Source organism: Gavialis gangeticus, unplaced genomic scaffold (genome assembly GCF_001723915.1).
Source record: "Gavialis gangeticus isolate Ggan-Ray unplaced genomic scaffold, GavGan_comp1, whole genome shotgun sequence".
NCBI classification, from domain to species: Eukaryota; Metazoa; Chordata; order Crocodylia; family Gavialidae; genus Gavialis; species Gavialis gangeticus.
The window spans coordinates 11,062,123-11,081,789 of NW_017729016.1; the positions used below are offsets into that span (position 1 = coordinate 11,062,123).

The 19,667-nt window shown below is 42.7% G+C and overlaps 1 protein-coding gene and 1 long non-coding RNA gene across 4 annotated transcripts in view; one reads left to right on the forward strand and one right to left on the reverse strand.

Annotated features, from left to right (window-relative positions):
• Positions 1-19,667, forward strand: part of TMC5 (transmembrane channel like 5) — a 51,700-nt gene that overhangs the window by 30,718 nt on the left and 1,315 nt on the right. For 2 of the 3 annotated variants that reach the window (XM_019512835.1, XM_019512836.1), the window contains 16 exons: positions 276-366; positions 734-982; positions 2,429-2,580; positions 3,251-3,395; positions 4,112-4,267; positions 5,057-5,223; positions 5,839-5,917; positions 6,424-6,521; positions 7,357-7,452; positions 9,380-9,455; positions 11,349-11,482; positions 13,271-13,444; positions 14,422-14,500; positions 15,526-15,624; positions 18,811-18,924; positions 19,233-19,278. In XM_019512835.1, coding sequence (XP_019368380.1) covers positions 276-366; positions 734-982; positions 2,429-2,580; positions 3,251-3,395; positions 4,112-4,267; positions 5,057-5,223; positions 5,839-5,917; positions 6,424-6,521; positions 7,357-7,452; positions 9,380-9,455; positions 11,349-11,482; positions 13,271-13,444; positions 14,422-14,500; positions 15,526-15,624; positions 18,811-18,924; positions 19,233-19,278 — 1,955 coding nt within the window. Of the gene's footprint in view, positions 1-275; positions 367-733; positions 983-2,428; positions 2,581-3,250; positions 3,396-4,111; positions 4,268-5,056; positions 5,224-5,838; positions 5,918-6,423; positions 6,522-7,356; positions 7,453-9,379; positions 9,456-11,348; positions 11,483-13,270; positions 13,445-14,355; positions 14,501-15,525; positions 15,625-18,810; positions 18,925-19,232; positions 19,279-19,667 lie in introns of those variants that run through there. The other variant, XM_019512839.1, reaches the window with a different exon arrangement.
• On the reverse strand, positions 2,587-5,634 carry LOC109294462. The gene is made up of 3 exons (XR_002096524.1): positions 5,623-5,634; positions 3,204-3,213; positions 2,587-3,167 (listed from the first exon to the last, which is right to left on the reverse strand). It is a non-coding gene; the product is annotated as an uncharacterized LOC109294462 (long non-coding RNA).

Consider the following 19,667-nt stretch of genomic DNA (forward strand, 5'->3'; position numbering starts at 1 on the left):
GGAGGGAGGGGAGGTGGGGCAGGCAGGGGGCAGGAGCCCCTGCGCCAGTGGCTGGAGGAGGAGGCTGCGGTTGCAGAGGGAGACTTTACTTGGTTGGCCCCAAACGGTGAGTGGGGGGCAAAGGGGAGCCATGTAAACACTCCCTGAACTCCATCATTCCTTATGGGTATTTAGCTAGTATATGTAATAATTATATTCATAATAATCTGGTTAAAGCAAAGAATTTCTTATTTTAACTTAAAGCGCTTGGTTTAGCATTTATGGTTCATCCACAGGAATAAAGTCCTTATGGAAAAAACAAGAAAATCAGTGAGCTACAGTACTCGGATTCACTGTTGTACACAGTGTCTGTACAAAATTGCCCTGGTAAGTGTAACATCTTACTTGCATGAAGGTGACATTAAATTGTTTTATATAGTATCTCATTAGTGGTAACTCCAGTGATATTTTGTGTTACCACTCTTTGACTTATTGGCAAGTAGCCAGCACATGGTAATGGTATCATTAATATTGATCTATATTAAGGTAACATTTAAAAAATTATGTCAAGGAGTGTTGTGTTACAAGTGAGAAGAAAGTGGAAGGAAAGAATGTCCTATCTTAAAAAATATAAATGTAAGAAATTCAGGACTATATTGTGTAACTTAAATTGATTACTATACTGTATATCAAGGATCATAGAGGACTGCATGCTAACAATCTCTTTTGCTCTCCCCTCTTCTTCTAATGCTAGTCTTATCGACGATTTAGAAATGGCCTGTCAGAACTTTTTCAGTCATTACAGCTATGGCAGAAGACACTGAAAATTATTGGTGGCAAATTTGGGACCAGTGTCCTTTCCTATTTTGTGTTTTTAACTTGGCTACTGACTTTTAACATCTTCTCGTTCCTTGTGAACTTCAGCTTCATAACAATCCCTCAGCTCATAGCAGCAGGATCAAATAATCTTTCATTCACGGGCCTGGAGCTTCTCACTGGAGCTGTAAGTATGTAGAGACACCTACATTAGTTGTGTGTGTACAGCACATCTGATTGCATACAGTCAAAGCACTAAGCATTTTTTAGTAACAGCTAGATGAAGTTGTGGAAGCTTTGATTTTGCTCGTAAATTCTTCTGGTCACTGATTTTAAATCAAATCCATATGTACATATTGAACAGGATAATCAACTAATAACTGCATTGTCATGCAAATGAAATTAATTGATTTTTGTTTGAATTGTACCTGACATCACTGCTTTTGGAGCTTGTTGAAGCTGTTTTGACAGTCTTCCAGAAAACAAGGGATTAGTCACAATGGCTGTGCTCACCTTTTCCCTCTTCCTGGATTAGGATAAGATGCTATCAGCAGTGAAACTACCCAGGTTACCCTTCCTTTGAAGATGCACAGAGAATTTCATGCCTTAGTTCTGTGACTCTGGCACATTTCATTAGCACTAAGACTCTGACCTTGCGAAGAGCTGACCACTCCTGGGCGAGAGACTCATTGAAATTAGTGTGGCCTTTAGCCACTGTAATCTTTTTTAACTTACATTGACATACTCACACTGTCAGGATCTAAAGTCCTGAATGTTTTTTAAAGGAAAATTCATCTAAAGTAGTCGTCTGGGTTCCTTCTACGTTAATTTACCTATGTATGAAAACTGCTGATTTATAGCTATATTAGTATTAGATATAGCATGCCACTTTGCTTCTGCTTGACCATTACAAAATAGTTGCACTGCTTGCACTAAATGTTGAGAGATTTGTGTAATGAATAATAATTTTAAGGAATAATGACCAACATCTCTCCTTGAGTTACTAAAGCTATAGCCACTGAAGTGTAGAAAGGGGAAGTATAAATGGCGCTGCTGGAATTCTTTTGGAGGAGTGTTGCATTTTAGAGGTCTCAGTCTTCAGAAGCAAAACTACAGTACTCCTACATTTCTGGGTTCAAAGCAGAAGTACTTTTGTGTAACCCATCAGTGAGTGCATGTTACTAGCCTCCTTCTGTGCTGATCCATACAAAACATAAGGAGTTATACCTCCTAGCTAGCAAATCTTGGCTCAAGCTCAAATTGCAGCCACTCATCAAGATGTCCACTAATAAGGTGTCAGCTGTCACGTTGCTGGGAGGGTCACCAATAACCTTTCTTCCCAAAAGGCCCATTCCCGCAAGGTGCTGACTATCCATATCCACTCCCATTAGATCCTCAGGAGAAGAAAGCATGCTCAGAATGCTATGCTCCATGTCAGGAGGGTTGTAATTACTATTACTAATGAGGAGATGAAAGGCCTGATCCTTCTGAATTTTGACTTGTAGTAATGGCTTTCTCAAGAGAAATGGGATGATGTGAATCAGGTTTTGAAAGATTGGGCCCAAGAATGCTCTACTGTATTCAATCAACAGCATGGGAGTTGAGGTTGTTACTAATATTCCTATCCTTTCAGGGCTATTTTCAACAAACTGTGCTCTACTATGGTTTTTACACAAACTCTACCATCACAAAAATTGAAAACAACACATCTTATGACATGCAGCTGGCCTATATTTTCACTATTGGGATTTATTTTGTCATCTGCTTCTTTAGCTTGGTATACAGGTACAGTAACTGCATATTTCTATTGCACTTTGAATGGAGCAAAAAACGTCATTTTTGAGAGGCTACCAGTATTAGTAAGGACTCTTACTAGTACCAGTACTAGTAAGAACTGGGGGTCTTAAATTCTGGGGGCTGCTCTCTGCCCCTGTGTGACACAGGAGACTGGGCAAGATGGACCTATGGTCTGACCCTGTAATGGCAGTTCTTATATCATTGATCTGGATGAGTTGCTGCTGACACATTCCTGTTTGCAGTTCCTAGTAATAAGCAACCTAGAAAATTAAATGCCCTCAGTTATCGTGTCCAAAGCATTGTCAGGCCCATTCAATGAGGTGCAGAGAAACTGCAAAGCAACCAGAGCCCTATGAAAAATTTCAATTTGTGTCAATTTTATTTAATCTCTTGTAAATGCTGCTGTTTGTGACCCCTGCCAGTGGGTGCTGTGTTGAAATGGCTCTGCAGAGGCAACCACTGTTGACAATAAATGTGAAAAGAAAGCTAGGAGACCCTGAATTTGTAGAGAGATATGGCCATAAAGGGAACGGGAAGCATCTCTAACTGGACTCAACATTCATTAATCAAGAAGACTGTGATCTGAAAGGTCAACTCACTTTTTTCCCCACCATTCATTTCCTTAATACTGATGATGTGCATTTAATTTTCACTGCAGCATGGCAAAATCCTTCCGTAATAACTTTGTTAATCCTCAAACTTACTCTGGAAATGCTGGGAAACTTCTCTGCGTCTGGGATTTCAATATAACCAATGACAAAGCTGTGAGACTGAAGCAAAAAAACCTCAGCACACAAATCAAGGTAAAGAATTAAATGGGTTCTGTGTGAATAGACTTGAATCTGTGCGTTTCCCTAAAGGACTATTTTGGAGAAGCTGCTTCTTCCTGACCCTCTAGGTTGACTGCAGAAAGCTTTCGCTCTTGGTTGTGAGCTGTTTGTTCCCTTGGCATTTCTTAGCAAGTCATCTGAAAAGACTCTTTTCAGTCATGTTTATTTGCTCTTCCACACGACTCCCTAGAGTAATCACAGATATTTGCCAAGTTTCATTTCCTTGTTTCTCTGACCCATGTCAACAAGTTTTACCTTTTTAATCATAAGCAGGAAAGCAGCCTATTTTTCTTTGCTTGGTGTATTGTGAATTTAGTGGGAATCATCTCTGCACCTTATGACTGTGTCCCTGGTTCTGCCACTGCCGCGATGGCTGTTCCATGACTGAACTGTCCTGCACCTGTCATCTTTTTTTCTTCTACTTTTTATCTGTATCAGTTATTTTGTTTTGTATTGGATCACTGACATAAAGCACTCCTGGGAGTTGTGGCTGTAAGCGAAGTGTGGTGGAACCTGTATGAGAGATTTTCCCCCAGGTCCTTGTGTGGCTTCCAGTCTATCCCCCAAGTGTCAGGAGGACTATTCTGCACCAGCTTTCTTGAGAGATTGCCTCTTAAATCCTATAAGTGATCACTTCAGACAGGTGTTGCTTTGGGTTATTGACTGAAGCCTGGGCCTAATTATTACAGGAAGCCCTATCTGAAGGGAAGTCTGAAGATCTGAACCTTTCTGTAAAGCAAAGGATGGTTCATATTGCTATTCATCTGGCTGCTTGGATTTTTTCCTTGGGAACAACAGCTGCATGTTGCACCTGTGTTTACTACCTCTCCATTAACAACCTAAAGGTAAGGACCTGTTCTAGTAAACTAATGCTTTCCATTTCCACCCTGATCAACCTGGCCACACATTCAATTGAAGGTGCAATGGGAATCAGCCGTAAAGTTATTGCACATATTTTGTGTAATAACTTTGTAGCTTATTCCCTGTTTTTATTGCACCATTAATTGTATGACTGCATGGTCGGGTTATTACTTAAGACATGATTAACTGGTTAATCACATCTTAAGTGTAACATCTGCCAGGGACATAAGGAAGATGAGATTTAACCCAAACACTGTTGCCCTACAGCGCCTGACTCCACCCTTGTGTACAGGGAGGACCTGTACCCTTGAGCAGCCTTATAAGCCCACTTGTCTGCTCCATCTTGTGCCACAATAGCTACTGTATTTGCCAATATGCTCATAAACTCTTTAATAATTGAATAGTTAGTTTGAAGAAGCAAGCCCTTGGAGCCAACCAGGAAGGACTGCTTTTGATTTGGATTTTACTTGTTGCCTTTCATTAGATACTGGAAAGAAGAACAATGCAAGGCAGGAAATGCTGTCTCCTTCCTCATCCCTTGTGCAGTGAGGCCCCGGTCACATGCTTGGCTTCTGCTTCCTGGCCACATACCCAAGCAGCACAAGAGTTGATGGTTATATATCCAAGAGCGGCTTGGGCTTATGAGAGCTGAAAAGGTGTCTGCTAATAGCACCAGGATCTCTGAGACGAAATGGGCAGTGCAAAGTCCTCTGCAAAGATGCCTTTGATGAAAAGTCTGCCTCATATACTTTATTTTTCTTTCTTTTTTTAAGCTGTTCATGAAAGGTGATGGAACAGAGCTGGAAAACCAGGCTGCCACCCTTGTGTTGCCTATCGCCGTGTCCCTCCTCAGCCTCCTCACCCCTTTCGTCTTCTCTTTGCTTGAACTCCTAGAGAAATTTCAGTACCCCAGGAATCAGATATACGTCACTATTACCAGGTATTCAGTGCCCCTCACTCCCAGTTAGCAGTGGTTTCTGTCTGAAGTCAACTGCACTTTTTCTATTATCCGCAAGCTTGTAGTGGTATTAGGTACTACTGAAACCATCAGCCAACTCTGCACCAGGGGAGTTACAGTACTCTGTTCACAGGTCTTATGAATCCACCCCTAATAGTCCACTGGTGGCACAGCAGTGCCTCAGCCCAGGGTGAGGCAAATCTGTTGTTTTCCTCCCTTCCAGACATATAAGGAAACTCTAGGCCTGGCTCAGCCGACAGCATTCACCAGTGGGAACTGGGCTGTGGGCCCAAATGACAGGGAGATGGTAAATGGAGGGTGAGTTGGTTGGTTGGTGGTGGTTTTCTGAGGCCATGTATCACTAGCCAAGGGGAACCCCACTGTGCTTTAAAGCTGCCTCCTCAGGGGAGGACCAAGTAGATACTTCTGTCGTCCTTCCAAGAGGAATTTTGCATGTCTTGCTTCCAGTGCATTGAATAGACTTCACAGCACGGACTGTATAATCCAGATCAGTTTAAAACCAGTAGAAAAGAGTGGTGTGTGATTGGTAGTGGCTTCTCCAATGGACTCACCAACTACTGATATTCTTCTTCATAGAAATGTTATTCTAAAGATGTCTATAATTGGAATCCTCTGCTACTACTGGCTTAACATTGTGGCTACATCAGCAACAGAGGTAAGGTTTCACTTGCCCTGGTTGTGTACACATCTTTGCTTTAAAGATTGGGAAACAGACTTAACCATTTTCATAATATTGTGTATACATTGAGTGGTGTGTGATTGAATAAAGGACTCAAAAGTAGATCAGAGGCTATGTAAAAATAATACACTGCAGGGTGAAATTTGCTCCAGTACAAAAGGCCCCACACAGCCTCGTGAGAGAGCTGGACTTACAGGCTTGACCACCTTCTGTTGGATCCGTGAGTCTTTAGAGAAGCCAGGATGATGTGACAAATTTATTCAGCTAGCTTGGGCTTCATAGATCATTGTATTTTTGAACTGTAGCCTCAGACTCTGTCCTTCTTTCAAGAAAAATATAAACTAGAACCTTCAAAGAAGTCCGATCTAAAGGATCCTGAAGTGTTTCCCTTTCTTTTCAGTGGGCTTTGGATCAGATTTTCGATGTTCAAACATTAGACACAAATATTTGACTTAAATACATTATTTTTTCCTCTCTACAAGTGCTGGGAAACGTTAGTCGGCCAAGATATCTACCGTCTTGTTGTGGTTGACTTCCTATTTTGCTTGCTTGGCTCTTTCTTTGGAGAGTTTGTACGAAGGTAAGTGAGAGCTAGCATACCACACGCTGGGGTCCGTGCTGTGGGAGATGGGAGACAGGGAGGGGGAATCCTTGCTTGAGCAGCAAGGGAAGCCAGGCAGACCCTGCTGTGCCTGCAGCCTCCCAAAGAGCTCTGGCTAGGAAGGAGAGGGGTGGGGGCATTTCAACCATTAACAACTGATCACTTACAGGGTTATTTCAATGTAGTAAAAGGATGGTTCCAACAGAAACATGGCTCTGGCATGATTGGGATTGCCATCTATTTTCCTGTTTTGCTTTCATACATGTCTTTGTATATGTTTTTGGGCTTAATAGTTTTACAAAATAACTAACATGAGTGTAGTGAATATGAATTTAGAAGTATTTTGATTTCACTCGTTCAGAAAGTGATGCAAATATTTGATGGGGGTGTGTGTGTGTGTGTGAGAGGGACTGTGCACAAGTCAAACAGTCATTTGAGCAGAAGCTTTCTTTATTGGGGCTACCAGTTTGTTGAACTCTGCAATTCATGCATTGCTGGAATTTTAAACTAAGGTAAACTAGTTTCCTCAAAAAAAAGTATATCTCTATTTATATTTAGCTATTCCAGCCTTATGCTATAATTTTAGCTGAAGTGAAAAATGTTCTTTGACTTACGTCATCCATGCAGGATATTCACAAAAATTAGTATTTTACTACAACACCGGTGTTGTGTTGTAATTTTCCATTGCTGCTTAGTTGGCAAAAAGTTCATGCTTTGTATAAGACATAATTAAATGCTAATTCCTGGATAACTGGGATATTCAGGGGTTTCTCAGTTGCATGTTCTACAGCTAATGAATTTATGTACTTTTCAGAATTATTGGAACCAAATGCCTCAAAAACCTTGGTGTGCCAGAATTTGATATTGCACGAAATGTTTTAGGTTTGATCTACGTGCAAACTTTAACCTGGTAAGAGATGAATTATGATCTAAATATTGACTATTGCTAACAGAGACATTATGAATGAGCTTGAGGTAGGGACATACCAGTAATGTTTTGCAGAGCAGCTGACATGTAGTAAAGCCCAACTCCCTTTTACCCCTTCGTAAGTTATTCATATATCCACGCCCTAAGGATGCCTGCATACCACAGATAAGAACAGTACAAACATACTGGGCATATCTACGTGAGACATTTACTGGAGAACTGCCTAATTATCTCTGTAGTAACATCTCAGGTCTATACATATGTATTCCCTATTAGGCCTCAGGAAACTAATTAACTGTGCTGTAAGTTAGTACTTGTACATACGAGTACTGTCCTGCAGCAGCTTTCATTAGTGCACAGCAATGCACGTGTAGATGCTGACTTGGCTGGCTGTGGCATGAGGATGCTTCAGTGAAGGGCTACCTGCCAGGTAGCCCTGCACTAGAGCACATCTATACCCTAGCCAGCCCCTCCACAGCACCTGGAGCTGGGTAAGAGCATCCCTTGGCAGCCGGGGCTGCTCTGACGTGACTCCACATGCTCTGGTCCTGGTTGCACATGTAAATGTGGCACCCAGGGACAACAAACTCTGGCACAATACGCGCCACACTTATCGCGTTAATTTCACGTATAGATGCACCCATTGATAGATAAGATGCTTGTGCGTGCACGTGCCCTCTCCCTCTCAAAACTGTGACCTGAAGGCAAATTATTTTTTTATTGGTAACTCTTCTCTGTTCAAAAGTCGGCATAAAACTAGTAACAGTGATGCTCTGAAGGACCTATGCAAAGTAGTCCTCACTGAGCCACAGTTGAGAACTTGGAGCTGTAGAAGGGGCATTTTGGAGTGTTGAAGCTATGTCCTTCTTGTGTTCTTTGTTCTTGCTCAGTATTGGCTATTGGAAAAGTTTCTGAAGCCCTTCCACTTCTAATGAAGAGTGACAGAATGGAGATATATGTATGGAATTCCATATATATGGACATTCACACCTATACAAATATGCTGAGCATGTGCAGTATATATACTGAGCATACTCAGGTGTGGCACCAGCTGGTAATATTCTCTTGGAAAGCAAGAGGAAAACAAGATTTTTCTTCCCTATTCTGTTACTCTTCTTTAGAAGTGGGAGGGCTTCTGAAACTTATATATGGAATTCTACACACAGACGCACAGAAAATTCACCTTAAAAACAAACTAAATACATCTATAATATGCACATGCTTAGATACTGAGCAATAGAATATATATAATTTACCTGAAACGTGTGTATGTATATATAAAATACACACAATGCACATGTTCATTATATATTGAATGTGTGCATATGTGTGTATATTTTAGTTTCAGTTTTTATGGTGAATTTTCCATAATATCTGATTTAGGGGTTAGGTGGCAGAATGGTACAGGTGTCTCACTACAGCTCCAGAGGTCTTATTCTAGTTATGTGCTGAAGACTGTCTCCAACTGGCCTGGCTCTGAATGGGTATCTAGTCATGCAGTTGCAAACATCATGTCTCACCACTTTTTGGAGAATCAAAAGTGGTGAGACATGATTTTTGCAATTTGAATATAATAAGCATGTGCACCGTGTGTATTTTATATATACATACACATGTTTCAGGTAAATTATATATATATTCTATTGCTCGTATCTAAGCATGTGCATTTTATAGATGTATTTAGTTTGTTTTTAAGGTGTCGTGTCATGGGCTGCTGAAACTGGCACACCTATGCTACGCTAGGCTCAGATGGACTTTTACGCTGAATATCCCGATTCATTTATTGATATATTTTCATTTTTATGCAAATATAGAAGTGCATTCTACTTTCACATTGTGTAACGAATACCAAGGACCAAATTCTCATATTTTTGCATTTTTCCCCCTCTCCCTCTCTTCTTTTCTGTAGGATTGGCATCTTCTTTTCACCTCTGCTGCCTGCTATCCAAATGATATCTTTCTTTATAATATTTTATGTGAAAAAGGTAAGGAGCAGTTGTAAAGAACCAGGCCCTCTGCCTAATACAGCATCTCAGCAATAACATGTTCCCACTTCAGTTTTTAGCAGCTATGTGGAGACTTTACCTACCCAGTGAAATTTGACAGTTACTGTACTTGTGAATACACCAACAGAAAAACTTTTAGGGACAGACATTACATATAAACTGGTTTAAGTGATCAGAAACTGGTTTAAACCTGTAACAGAACAGAAGTTCAGTGCACATAAACATTTCAAAATGGCTGAAACTGGTTTAAGATAAACCTGGTTGAATGTAGTATCAGACTTAACTGATTTGGGTCAAACCAGTTTATTCAATTTCTGTCCCAGACCCCTTCCTGGTGTAAGTTAAACCAGAGTCTGCCAGCATCCCAAATGCTTTGCAGCCCTGGGCTGTGCTGTCTGCTCTAGAGAACAGGCTGGCCCCACCCCTCTCCTCCCTAGCCAGAGCTCTTTGGGAGGCTGCAGGCACAGCAGGGTCTGCCTCGCTTCCCTTGTTGCTCAAGCAAGGATTCCCCCCTCCCTGTCTTCCATCTCCCACTAGCCCCTAGACGTGTGGTATGCTAGCTAATGCTGAGAGGTGTGTATGTCTCCAATTTCACTGGGACAGGCAGACAGAACAGTGTCAGCTTAAGGCTTTTTGGAGCTAATCAGCAGGACAGCTGCTAATGTCCCTCCCTTCCTTCCTTGGAAAAAGCTGTTTAAGAAGAGCTTGAACTACTGAGACAGGCTTTTGTTTTGTTGATGGGCTAACAAACACAGCTGGTTATTAGCCCCCTGCTGGCTCCCTTGCCTGTCAGGTTTGCAGGCAGTATGAAGAAGCAGGGAGAGGGAGATTGAAAAGCTCAGTTGCATCAACAGATGCATGCACTGTACACCCCCACTCCCCTTTGCCTCGGAGTGCTAGCCCAGGGATGGGGCCTGGCAACACATCTGCCCCTTGAGAAGCGAGCGGGGAAAAGCCTGGGATGGTGCAGGCAGGGTAGGGGTTTAAACCCCTCCCTAATCAGAGCATCCTGCCAGGGCCTGGCCACCCCCCCCCCACCTCAGCTCAGCCCTGTGGAAGGGAGGGAGGGCTGCTCTACCATCCCGTGGCTTCTAGCCTGAGCCACTGCAGGCATGTGCCTGCATTTCTTCAGTCCAGAGGGAATGTCTTATTGCTTACAAACTGGTTCAACCTAGGCAGTTTACCTGCAAAGATTAAATCAATTTAGGCTCAGGCTTTTTGAATGTCTGTCCCTAGCCTTGGAGGACCTATTGGTGGTTTAAGAGCATAATTAGGTAGAAGAATATGAAGTAGTAAAATGAGAGCTGCTAATGCCCATCAAAACTCAGAATCCTGGCAATTCTTGTGCATGCATTTATCTTATTTCCTTTACACTAGCTTTAAAATATATGGAGTCACTCTCAGTCTTGTTTTGGTTCCAATAGACTGCACTTCTCTCAAGAACAATTAGTCAGCTGACGTAATTAGAAGAAAAGGGAAGTTTTGCTTCTGAATCTTCCTCAACTCAATAATATTATCATACATAACAATAGGTCCTTAAATATGTGAAAGTTTGAAAGCCAAATTAAAACAAAGCCACAGTTGTTATCAAAACTTCCTTGAACAGGGGCAGTTGGGGGTGGGAATCCTGATAGAAGGTCTTGCAGAAGCAAATGGAATTCAGCACTTCCTCAGGCTGTTTGCACTTTTATAATGATTCATTTGTTGCTGGAAGTGCACTTTTGAGGCACTTTTTGGAAATTCTTGATGGATGCTATTCCTTGCAAATCACCTGCAATTTCAATGGCATTGACTGAAACTCATCTAATTAGAATGTAAAACACTTTTAAGAGTGCAAGTGTATGTGCATCTTTTTCTTTTCCTGTTTTAAAGGTCAGTCTGATGATGAATTGTCAACCCCCTCGCAAAGTCTGGAGAGCTTCTCAAATGACAACACTCTTCATTTTTCTGTTGTTTTTCCCTTCGTTTACTGGAGTGCTGTCTGTGGTAGCGATCACTATCTGGAGGTAGGAATGATCAACAGAATTCAGACCTTATCTCTGAACTGATTCACATCTTAATCACAAACCAAACCAGGTAGCCTGGACTCTCACAAGCGTGAAAGAGAAATCTGCATTGGATTCCACTGAAACGTTTCAAGTGATATTCATGTTGTCTTAAAAACACTACTGCAAATTCATGGGGAGGGTAAGCTGAGTACTTCCTTATGACATTGAGAGTATACTGCTGCAGACTTTCTGTGTGACCTTAGGAGAGTCTCATGGAATAAGATTCTGAAAGGCATTTAGGTGCCTGCCTCCTTTTGAAATTGCTTTGGCAAATCCAGGGCTTCGTATGTGTGTCACATCTAAAAAACCAGATATTAGTTTTTTTAGATGGGGCATGCCCTGTCTGACATGGGCATTATAAGGATAAATACTATAAAGACTGTGAGAGGCATGTCTACCCTATGGTAGTAGGGGACATACAATTATGCTGTCGGCTGCTATCCCAATGTTCCATTTTGCCTAAATCCACGTTCCTCTGATGTGTTCCCCATCCCATCTGGAGAACGAGATGTGAGAGACTGAACAGCATTGCAAACTGTGTGGAGGCAATTAATGCTTGGAAGAGAAATGGGATAGTGTGTGACAGTGAGTTTTGGTTTTTTCTAAGAATAATGAACTGAGTGACAATCTTGCTCTTCTTCCTCCTTCTCTTCTCAAAAGTTTTTATGATAAGCCCATTCCACCATGACTGTAGTATAGTTACCTGATGTAGCTTTACCTCAGCTAGCTCAGTTACTAGTAGCAATCCAGCTGTGGCAGCATGAAGCTCAGTGCAGGTTTCTGTGCAGATTTTGCAGCTGTGGCTAGGCTGTGTTAGTCTGAAGCTAACTTAAGTCTGTCTGCACTATTTTGCAGCAGTTACTGTAATGTGGACATGCACTTTAAGGTGTAAAGTTCTCAGCCCAGCTATGCCCACCTACCCTGCTAACTACCAAAAAGTGATTAAGACAAGGGAGGTCCCAAAATCAGGATGGAGATGTGATGTTTCAGAGTGAAAACCACAGGTTTCAATTAACTCAGTTGTGCATGTTTTGGTTTCAGATCCAGCTCCTGCAAACAAAACCATAGCTTTACCATTATCTGAAATCTTTATCATCTTAGTTTGCAGACTTCTTTTCCCTACCATTTACCTGAAAACTGTTTCTCCTGCTAGGGGATGTCATCTTGAACCACATCCTGTTTTTACTGAAAATCTGTGTTAAATAGTCTTGTATGTGTGCTCATACTGCGTGAAAACAAGGTGGCGGCATTGTGTGTGTTAGCTTTTTCTTTCTTCTTTACTATATGATGCATCTAGAAAGGAAACAGTTTATTCCAAAGCCTGCAGTAAGGCCTCTGGGACCTGTAGGGCAATGCAATTGTTAGATTAGCTGGAGCTTGCACCTGTGCCAAATTACCACAGGGAGAGCCTTTGTTTCTTCCCATGGAGTTTGAGGTGGGCTTATTACTATCTGAAAAGTCACAGATGGGGAAAGTCCAAAGTAGACAATGAAGCAAGCTCCTCTTCGCTACAGCCAAGACTTGCTCAGTCATTGCACTTCAAAGAACTCAATTGCATGCTGTCTCTCTAGTTGCTCTGTTATAATAGGGGGTTCATTAGCCCAGTGGGGTATCACTAGCCAAATGATGGGAGTCCTGAGGCCCAGAGAACTAGTACCCTAACTGTATGGTGTTCTTGGCTACTTCAGTGGTCTTGTTGCTGCAGTGTGGTGTTTGCTTTTTGATAACCTTTCCTTATTTTTCTAGGTTGAATCCTTCAGAAAAGTGTGGCCCTTTCCGAGGCTTGTCTTCCATATTTGATGCAGTGTCTGGGTGGATAGCCGTATTGGCCAAGAATCCTGGATCAGCCTGGGTGGTGTGGATTTATCATAACTTAATTGAAAGCGTGCATTTCTTCTTTATCCTTACTGTCCTCATCATGTAGGTATCCATTGTGGAAGGAGGTGGGATGGAGAGTAGGGGAGGGAAACTGATGCATCCATTCTCTACAGCGAAAATGCCTGCTATGTAGCTTGGACAGAGAGCATTTCCAGGGGGTCTGACTACTTGTGACACTACATGCAGCAAAATCCCCAGTCTTCGACACAATCTGAAAAACTGCTTCTGCTGGTAGAGTCAACATATGCTAAGTTGCTGATAAACTGAGTCATGCTAGGAGGGTTTGATGCTCTCAGGACACCAGCAGACCACTAGTGGTGTAAACCTGGCCTAACTACAATTGGACTTTTGCAGCTCTATTCCAAAGTAGTTCCAAGATTTACCCAAAGCATCATAAGCGAGAAGGAGATTGGGCAGCCACAAGATTGGGCACAGATTTTCAAATTTATGCGGCCAGCCTGGCAGTCTAGCTGCAGAGGGTGTCAGTATCATTTAAGGGCTGTGCTGGGGAGCTCTTGCTCTGTACCTACTTCCTGTGCCCTGTGCCAGAGTATGGGGATAACAGTAAATCCACACAGTGTGTGCAGAGACGGTGTGGTGTGTATAACCCTAGGTCAGTACTTTGATTATGTACAGATGCCCTAAAACTTGCTCCTTCTAAGAACCGGTTCTTTTTGGTCCCATAAAAATCAGTAACAAAGATCCCATGGACTTCAGCAGAGTCAGGTCTTGTCCCTTAGGATTATTAAACTTAATGAACATGGATGAGAACAGTAGGTTCCTGTCCAGTATTTAAAACTTTGTAATGTTAACTTGCTTTCATGGTTCTTTTGCATAAACATTCAGATGTCTCTGGGTATTTCCCACTAGACCATCTGATACATTTTATACCTGCCCATCATTGTTTATGTGATTGCTGTATAAAATTAACAAAATTCCTCTTGTTTTGGCAGTGACTAGTAAAAGAGGCATCACCTGAACATTGAGTACTCATTTGTTGAACTTTATTTTCCACTTAGAACTATCACATATCTTTACTGGCAGATCATAGAAGGAAGGAAGATAATGGTCAGACTCTTACATGCGCAAATTATAAATGTAAGTTTGCTTTTTGGGTTCCTGCTACACAGAACAAGCAGAAAACGTGTTGATTATCTGTGCTGTGTGCGCCAGTGAGATATGCTTCTGTTTTGGTATAAGTGAACAGAAGGGGAAAACCCTGTGCAGAAGGGCTGGCTGGATGATAAGTGTATGGCTGGAAAAACTTGCTTGCTTGTTGGCTAGAACAGCAGCTGCAGGCAACTGCTTATTGCCCATGTGCAGGGGGAGGAAAACACTTAATTTCTCCTGTTCCCCACATGCAGGCTTGCTACCCAGCTCCCTAAAGGCATGAGGTTATAAATTCCCCTTCAGCTCCCTCTCAGCTAGCTTTGAGTAAGTCAGTGCCTCAGGATACTACTCCTCACAGATTCACAGAAGTTTACCTCCTCAGCAGATTTTGGGGACTACATCCATCCTGCTTAGAGAGAGGAGTTTTGACTAATGGGGTTTGGAAAACTGAAGGCTTGTCACTTTTTCCTCTGTTGTAGACCAGCCTAACTAGGACAAAACAAATGTCAGTATAACTGCCTGGCAGACAAGGTTCTTTGAGTGAATCTGATGTCTTTTATTAGACCAACTCAAATAACTGGAAAACGTTCTTCTTTGCAAGCTTTCGGGTATAAATACCTTTTATCAGGCTGAGGAAGCATCTGCAGCTGGTGTGTGCTCTTCCTGGATGGGAGTGCACACTGACTGCAGTTGCTTCCTCAGCCTGACGAAGGGTATTTATACCTGAAAACTTGCAAAGAAGATTTTTTTCCAACTATTTGAGTTGGTTTAATAAAAGATATCAGATTTACCCAAAGAATCTTGTCTGCTTATGTCCTTAGACTAACACAGCTACAACCTATACCAGTATAACTGCCTTATATGGATGCTCTGTTCCAGAATAATTACTCCATTTCTTAATTATTATTTTCTTATTGGTCTGCTAGTTTGTTTCCCTGTGTAAACAAGCCCTGAGATTTTGCTAAAAATAATATAAACATTTCAGTTAATGATTAAATGTGTCTTGATTATAGGAAGGAAAAGATAAGATGTTTTTACTTGAGAAACTCCGAGCCCTGCAGACATCAACACGGGACACACCTGCAAGAAAAGGAGCAAGTCAACAGTTCAAAGTAAGACTCACTTTTGCTTTCTTCTTGTGGCTGCTGATTATTTTGGTACCTCCACTTTGAGGCATGCCTACAAAAATTCCACTTAACTCAACCTAGTTAACAGCTTTATAAGAGATACTCTAAAGACAACCCTGAAAGTTTCCTTCAGGTCATAGTTACTCTGGCAATCAGCCCGAGGTAAAACTTTCTAGTGAAAGCTGTCTCCTTGTTCGGTGCTTACGAACTGTAGGAAAGCAGACCTGCTCTACCAGTGGAATGACAGCTGCAAAAGGGGCTATCTCCTCTTATACCTTTACTAGGGTAGAAGAAGACAGGCTGCTTTTGAGATTTTTTTTCTCCTTCAGTTGCTTTAGGTCAAAGGCATGTAGTTCAATTTTAATGGATTAAATGGACCACTCCGAGGTTGAAATTACTTTTAGGTTGAATTTAGCAGGCCAAGGAATAGGTGTTAAAGTGAGCTGAGGGGGATGCTGAGTGGGGTTGCAGTCGAGTTAAATTCCTTTAACATCTAGCTCAGTGATGCTCGATCTGTTTGGCTGGTGGGCTGGACGGGCAGTCCCCAGGCCATCTGCAGGCCGGATCCGACTGGTGGTCCCAATCCAGCACTGGGTGATTATGACAGGGGCCCATTCAGCCATGTGGAGGGGGATGGGGCATCCTGGCTCCAACCTAGGCCCATGAGGGAGAGGGGGGGCGCAGGAGGAGGGAGGGGGCATGGCCAAGCCCGATGGGGGAAGAGGTGTGGCCCAGCCCTAACACAGCCCCAAAAGGGCAAAGGGCTTGACTTAGTCCCACAGGGAGCGGGAGGTGGGGGAAAGGGGCCTGGGCCAACCCAACCCAGCCCAGCTCCATGGGGAAAGGGGGGTGCAGCCCAGTCCCACCCAGCCAAGGGGTGAGAAGAGAGGGCATGACCTGGATCCAACCTGGCTGGGCATCCTGGCTCCAACCTGGGCCCACCGGAGGAAGGGGGCATGGCTCAACCCCATGGAGGAAAGAGGAGTGGCCCAGCCCCTTGGGCTGGAGGTTGAGCACCCTGACCTAGCTTGTTGGGGAGATGTGAGGTGAAGGAAAGGATCCCATCTGCTCCCCAGGTTGGACAAGGCCTAGGCAAGAGCTGTGGCCCTTAAGCATACCAGCCGATGAGAGTGATTCCACTGTTGGCCTCACCCTTGTCCTGCACTATTTGGGATCCTGCTAGGCTGGACAGTGGGCTGGGAGAGATGATGAGAGACTCCGTTTTTGCCTTTGTGTGCTTCTGCTTAATAAAACAGAAGTGCTGCATTTTCCTACGCCTTCCTCAAAGTCTTCTGTGGCTCTTTCACGTTAAGTGCAACTCTCCTGTTCCTCTTTGGGGTCACTCTCTCATTGAAGATGTATCTCTTTTTTTCCCAAATCATCTCCCCACCAAAATTACTAGGGGAATTAGCCAAGGCAAACAAAAAACCAATATACTGGTAAATGAAAACAGCCTGAAGACAACAATGAGAAGAAAATAGGCTCGTTAGCTTAGTATCCAAAAAGGCAGACTGAAAAGTCAGGGCAGGCTGCTTCCTACAGCTCCCTATCTTGTTCCCTTACAATGCACAGCCGCCTTCACACAGTCCAGCTCATGATCGGTGTCTAAAGCAATCGGGATTCTTGCAGTGACAACAAACTATCTAGACTGGCAGATCTGAGCTCTTATGGTTGCACAGACAACAGGAGACAGGATCTGTCTCCTAGACAAGAAGTAGCAACAAGAGGCTGGGAGTCAGATGATCTGAATTTTGTTCCTGACTTCGTGGGCAGCATCAGGCAGATCATTTTGAGTGATGGCCTGTGGTTTCCCCACGAGTAAATTGGAGATCGCTGTATGCACCTGCCTCTGAGATGATCTAACAAAAGGTGCTACGCGGTTAAGTGCAGAGCAGAGTTTGTTTCTCCGGTTTACCACAAGATGGCATATGGCATCAGGAATCAAACTAATCTTCACAGCCCCAGGCCCTGGTTAAAAGGCACCAGCCAGCCTGTTTACTCTCAACTGCGGGACTGGTGTCTTTGCAGTTTTGTTCTACCCAGACCGTCTCCCCCATTTACTCTAGTGGGGTTCGTTGAGCAGGGTGCTTCATGGCAGGGAAGATTGTCATTTTTCTTTCCTCCCATTAGTTCAGTTAAGGTTGTATTGAAAATCTTTCTACTTCAGGGCAGGCTGGGACACTGAGACTGCCTGCTGGCCAGAGCATCTTGCTGCTGTGGAGAGATCATGGTTCACAGGGATTGGATCCCCAAGATTTTTGGTTTTCTGAAAATGCGGGCTTCTTCCAGAGCTGAGCAGCCCTGCCCTCACAGACCCCACTTTCTCTTTGTATCATTCACATGAAGGCAGACCCTTCACTTAGTCCCTCAAAATACCATTTCTCTTCTAGGATTACCCTACTCTTCCTACTGTTTAAAAGCATAGTTAGTAGCTAGAGTTGATCAGCTCCAAAAGCCATAACATCAAAACGCTAAATCTCATAATCTGTTCTCAGCCAATGGGGATGTATAAGGTTGGATGAATCTCTGGGTAAAAAAACATGGGTGATCCACCAAACTGAACCCTGCTTTAAGACACAGAAGATAAAAATGTATTTAAAAATTACCCATCTCTTAGCTTGTCTTCTATGAGACGCAAGGATTTCTAAGGGCGGTATCTTTTACTAACTGTATAGTTGGAATAGAGTTAGATAAGCTTTTGAATGCTTTTGAATTTCAACAACACTCTTTGTCCACATCTCTCCAGCTCGGACAAGCCCGGGAAACCTGTAGAACGCCTTGCTAGATTCCTGGTAAAATCCTGTAACCACTGACTGCGAGTCAGTCCGATATTTGAGAGAGAAATGGGTGAACCAAGAAATTGTAGTGAATGTATACCATCTGGTGATAGGGGATCTGCATGAGAAATCCTGAAGGGAAGATGTGAACAATCAGCCCCTCCCAACACTGACATTTGTTTTTAGCATCTCAAATGTGATGTGTCCTCTAATGTAGGCAGCCAGCTTTCAGAGGTATTGGCCAAAATAAACCTATAATTGTAATTGGAGGAAATGGAACTGAAAAACATCTAACCAATGTATCAAGTACAAGGCTTGGAGATATTATATCCCTTGAAGAGCTACAATTAAGTCTGTGTATGTTATTGCTCATTTTAAGCCTTCTGTCTTACAGACAACCTCATCTTTGTACCAGCCACCTGGACAACTTGATCAGCAAAGGCATTTATCGTTGCCATACTACCTAGAAAGGCCGCTGGAGAAAAGTGAGAGCACTTTTAGTGCTGAGGTATGATGATGTGTGATCCAAGAAGGGGATTGTCAACAAGGTTCTGGTAGGGAAGATGAAAATGGTCACTGGTGTGCTCCAACTGAGAAGGGGCTTCTAGAGATGGAAAGAACGTTCTTTGTCCAAATCACAAACTTTTTAGTTTTTTAATATAAGCACTTACCCAGAATACTTGTTAGACTACAACTTGACAAAACTGCTTGTGACTTGGAGGTAAAAAGGGATGTTTATTCAAGGTTTTGTTTTAGACAGAGTTAAAAGCAAAAGCTAAAACCTTCTGACTTGCTTTGATTTTTTTTTCCCCTTAGTCTCCCTCTACCTCTGGCTTCCAAGAAAGGAGTGGCTTCCTGCCTGGTAAGCAATACTTAATGCAGAAAAGCAACTTTCAGTTCAGCTCTGTCAAATTTTAGAGTATACTGGCTCCAAGTACTACAGTGGTCACAGAATTCTGTCATTCTCAGGTAAAGAGAAACATAATTGTGCCAAGATCCAAAAAAAATCTTCAAAAATAGTCATCAGTTACTGGGGAGGGGTTCGTTCCTGAGCGTCCCACTGGTGATCTCTTGGGCTCAGCTAAAAGCACATTTATCTCTAACCTGTGTCAATGGAAGCTGTGGCTCTTTAGAACCTGTGGAAACCATAACTCCAGGGCTTTCAAGTTAGACATCTGAAATCAGTGGCTGCTTTTGAAATGTGGCTGCAGACTTCCACATACCTGAGAATTGAATTCCTTTGCATAAATT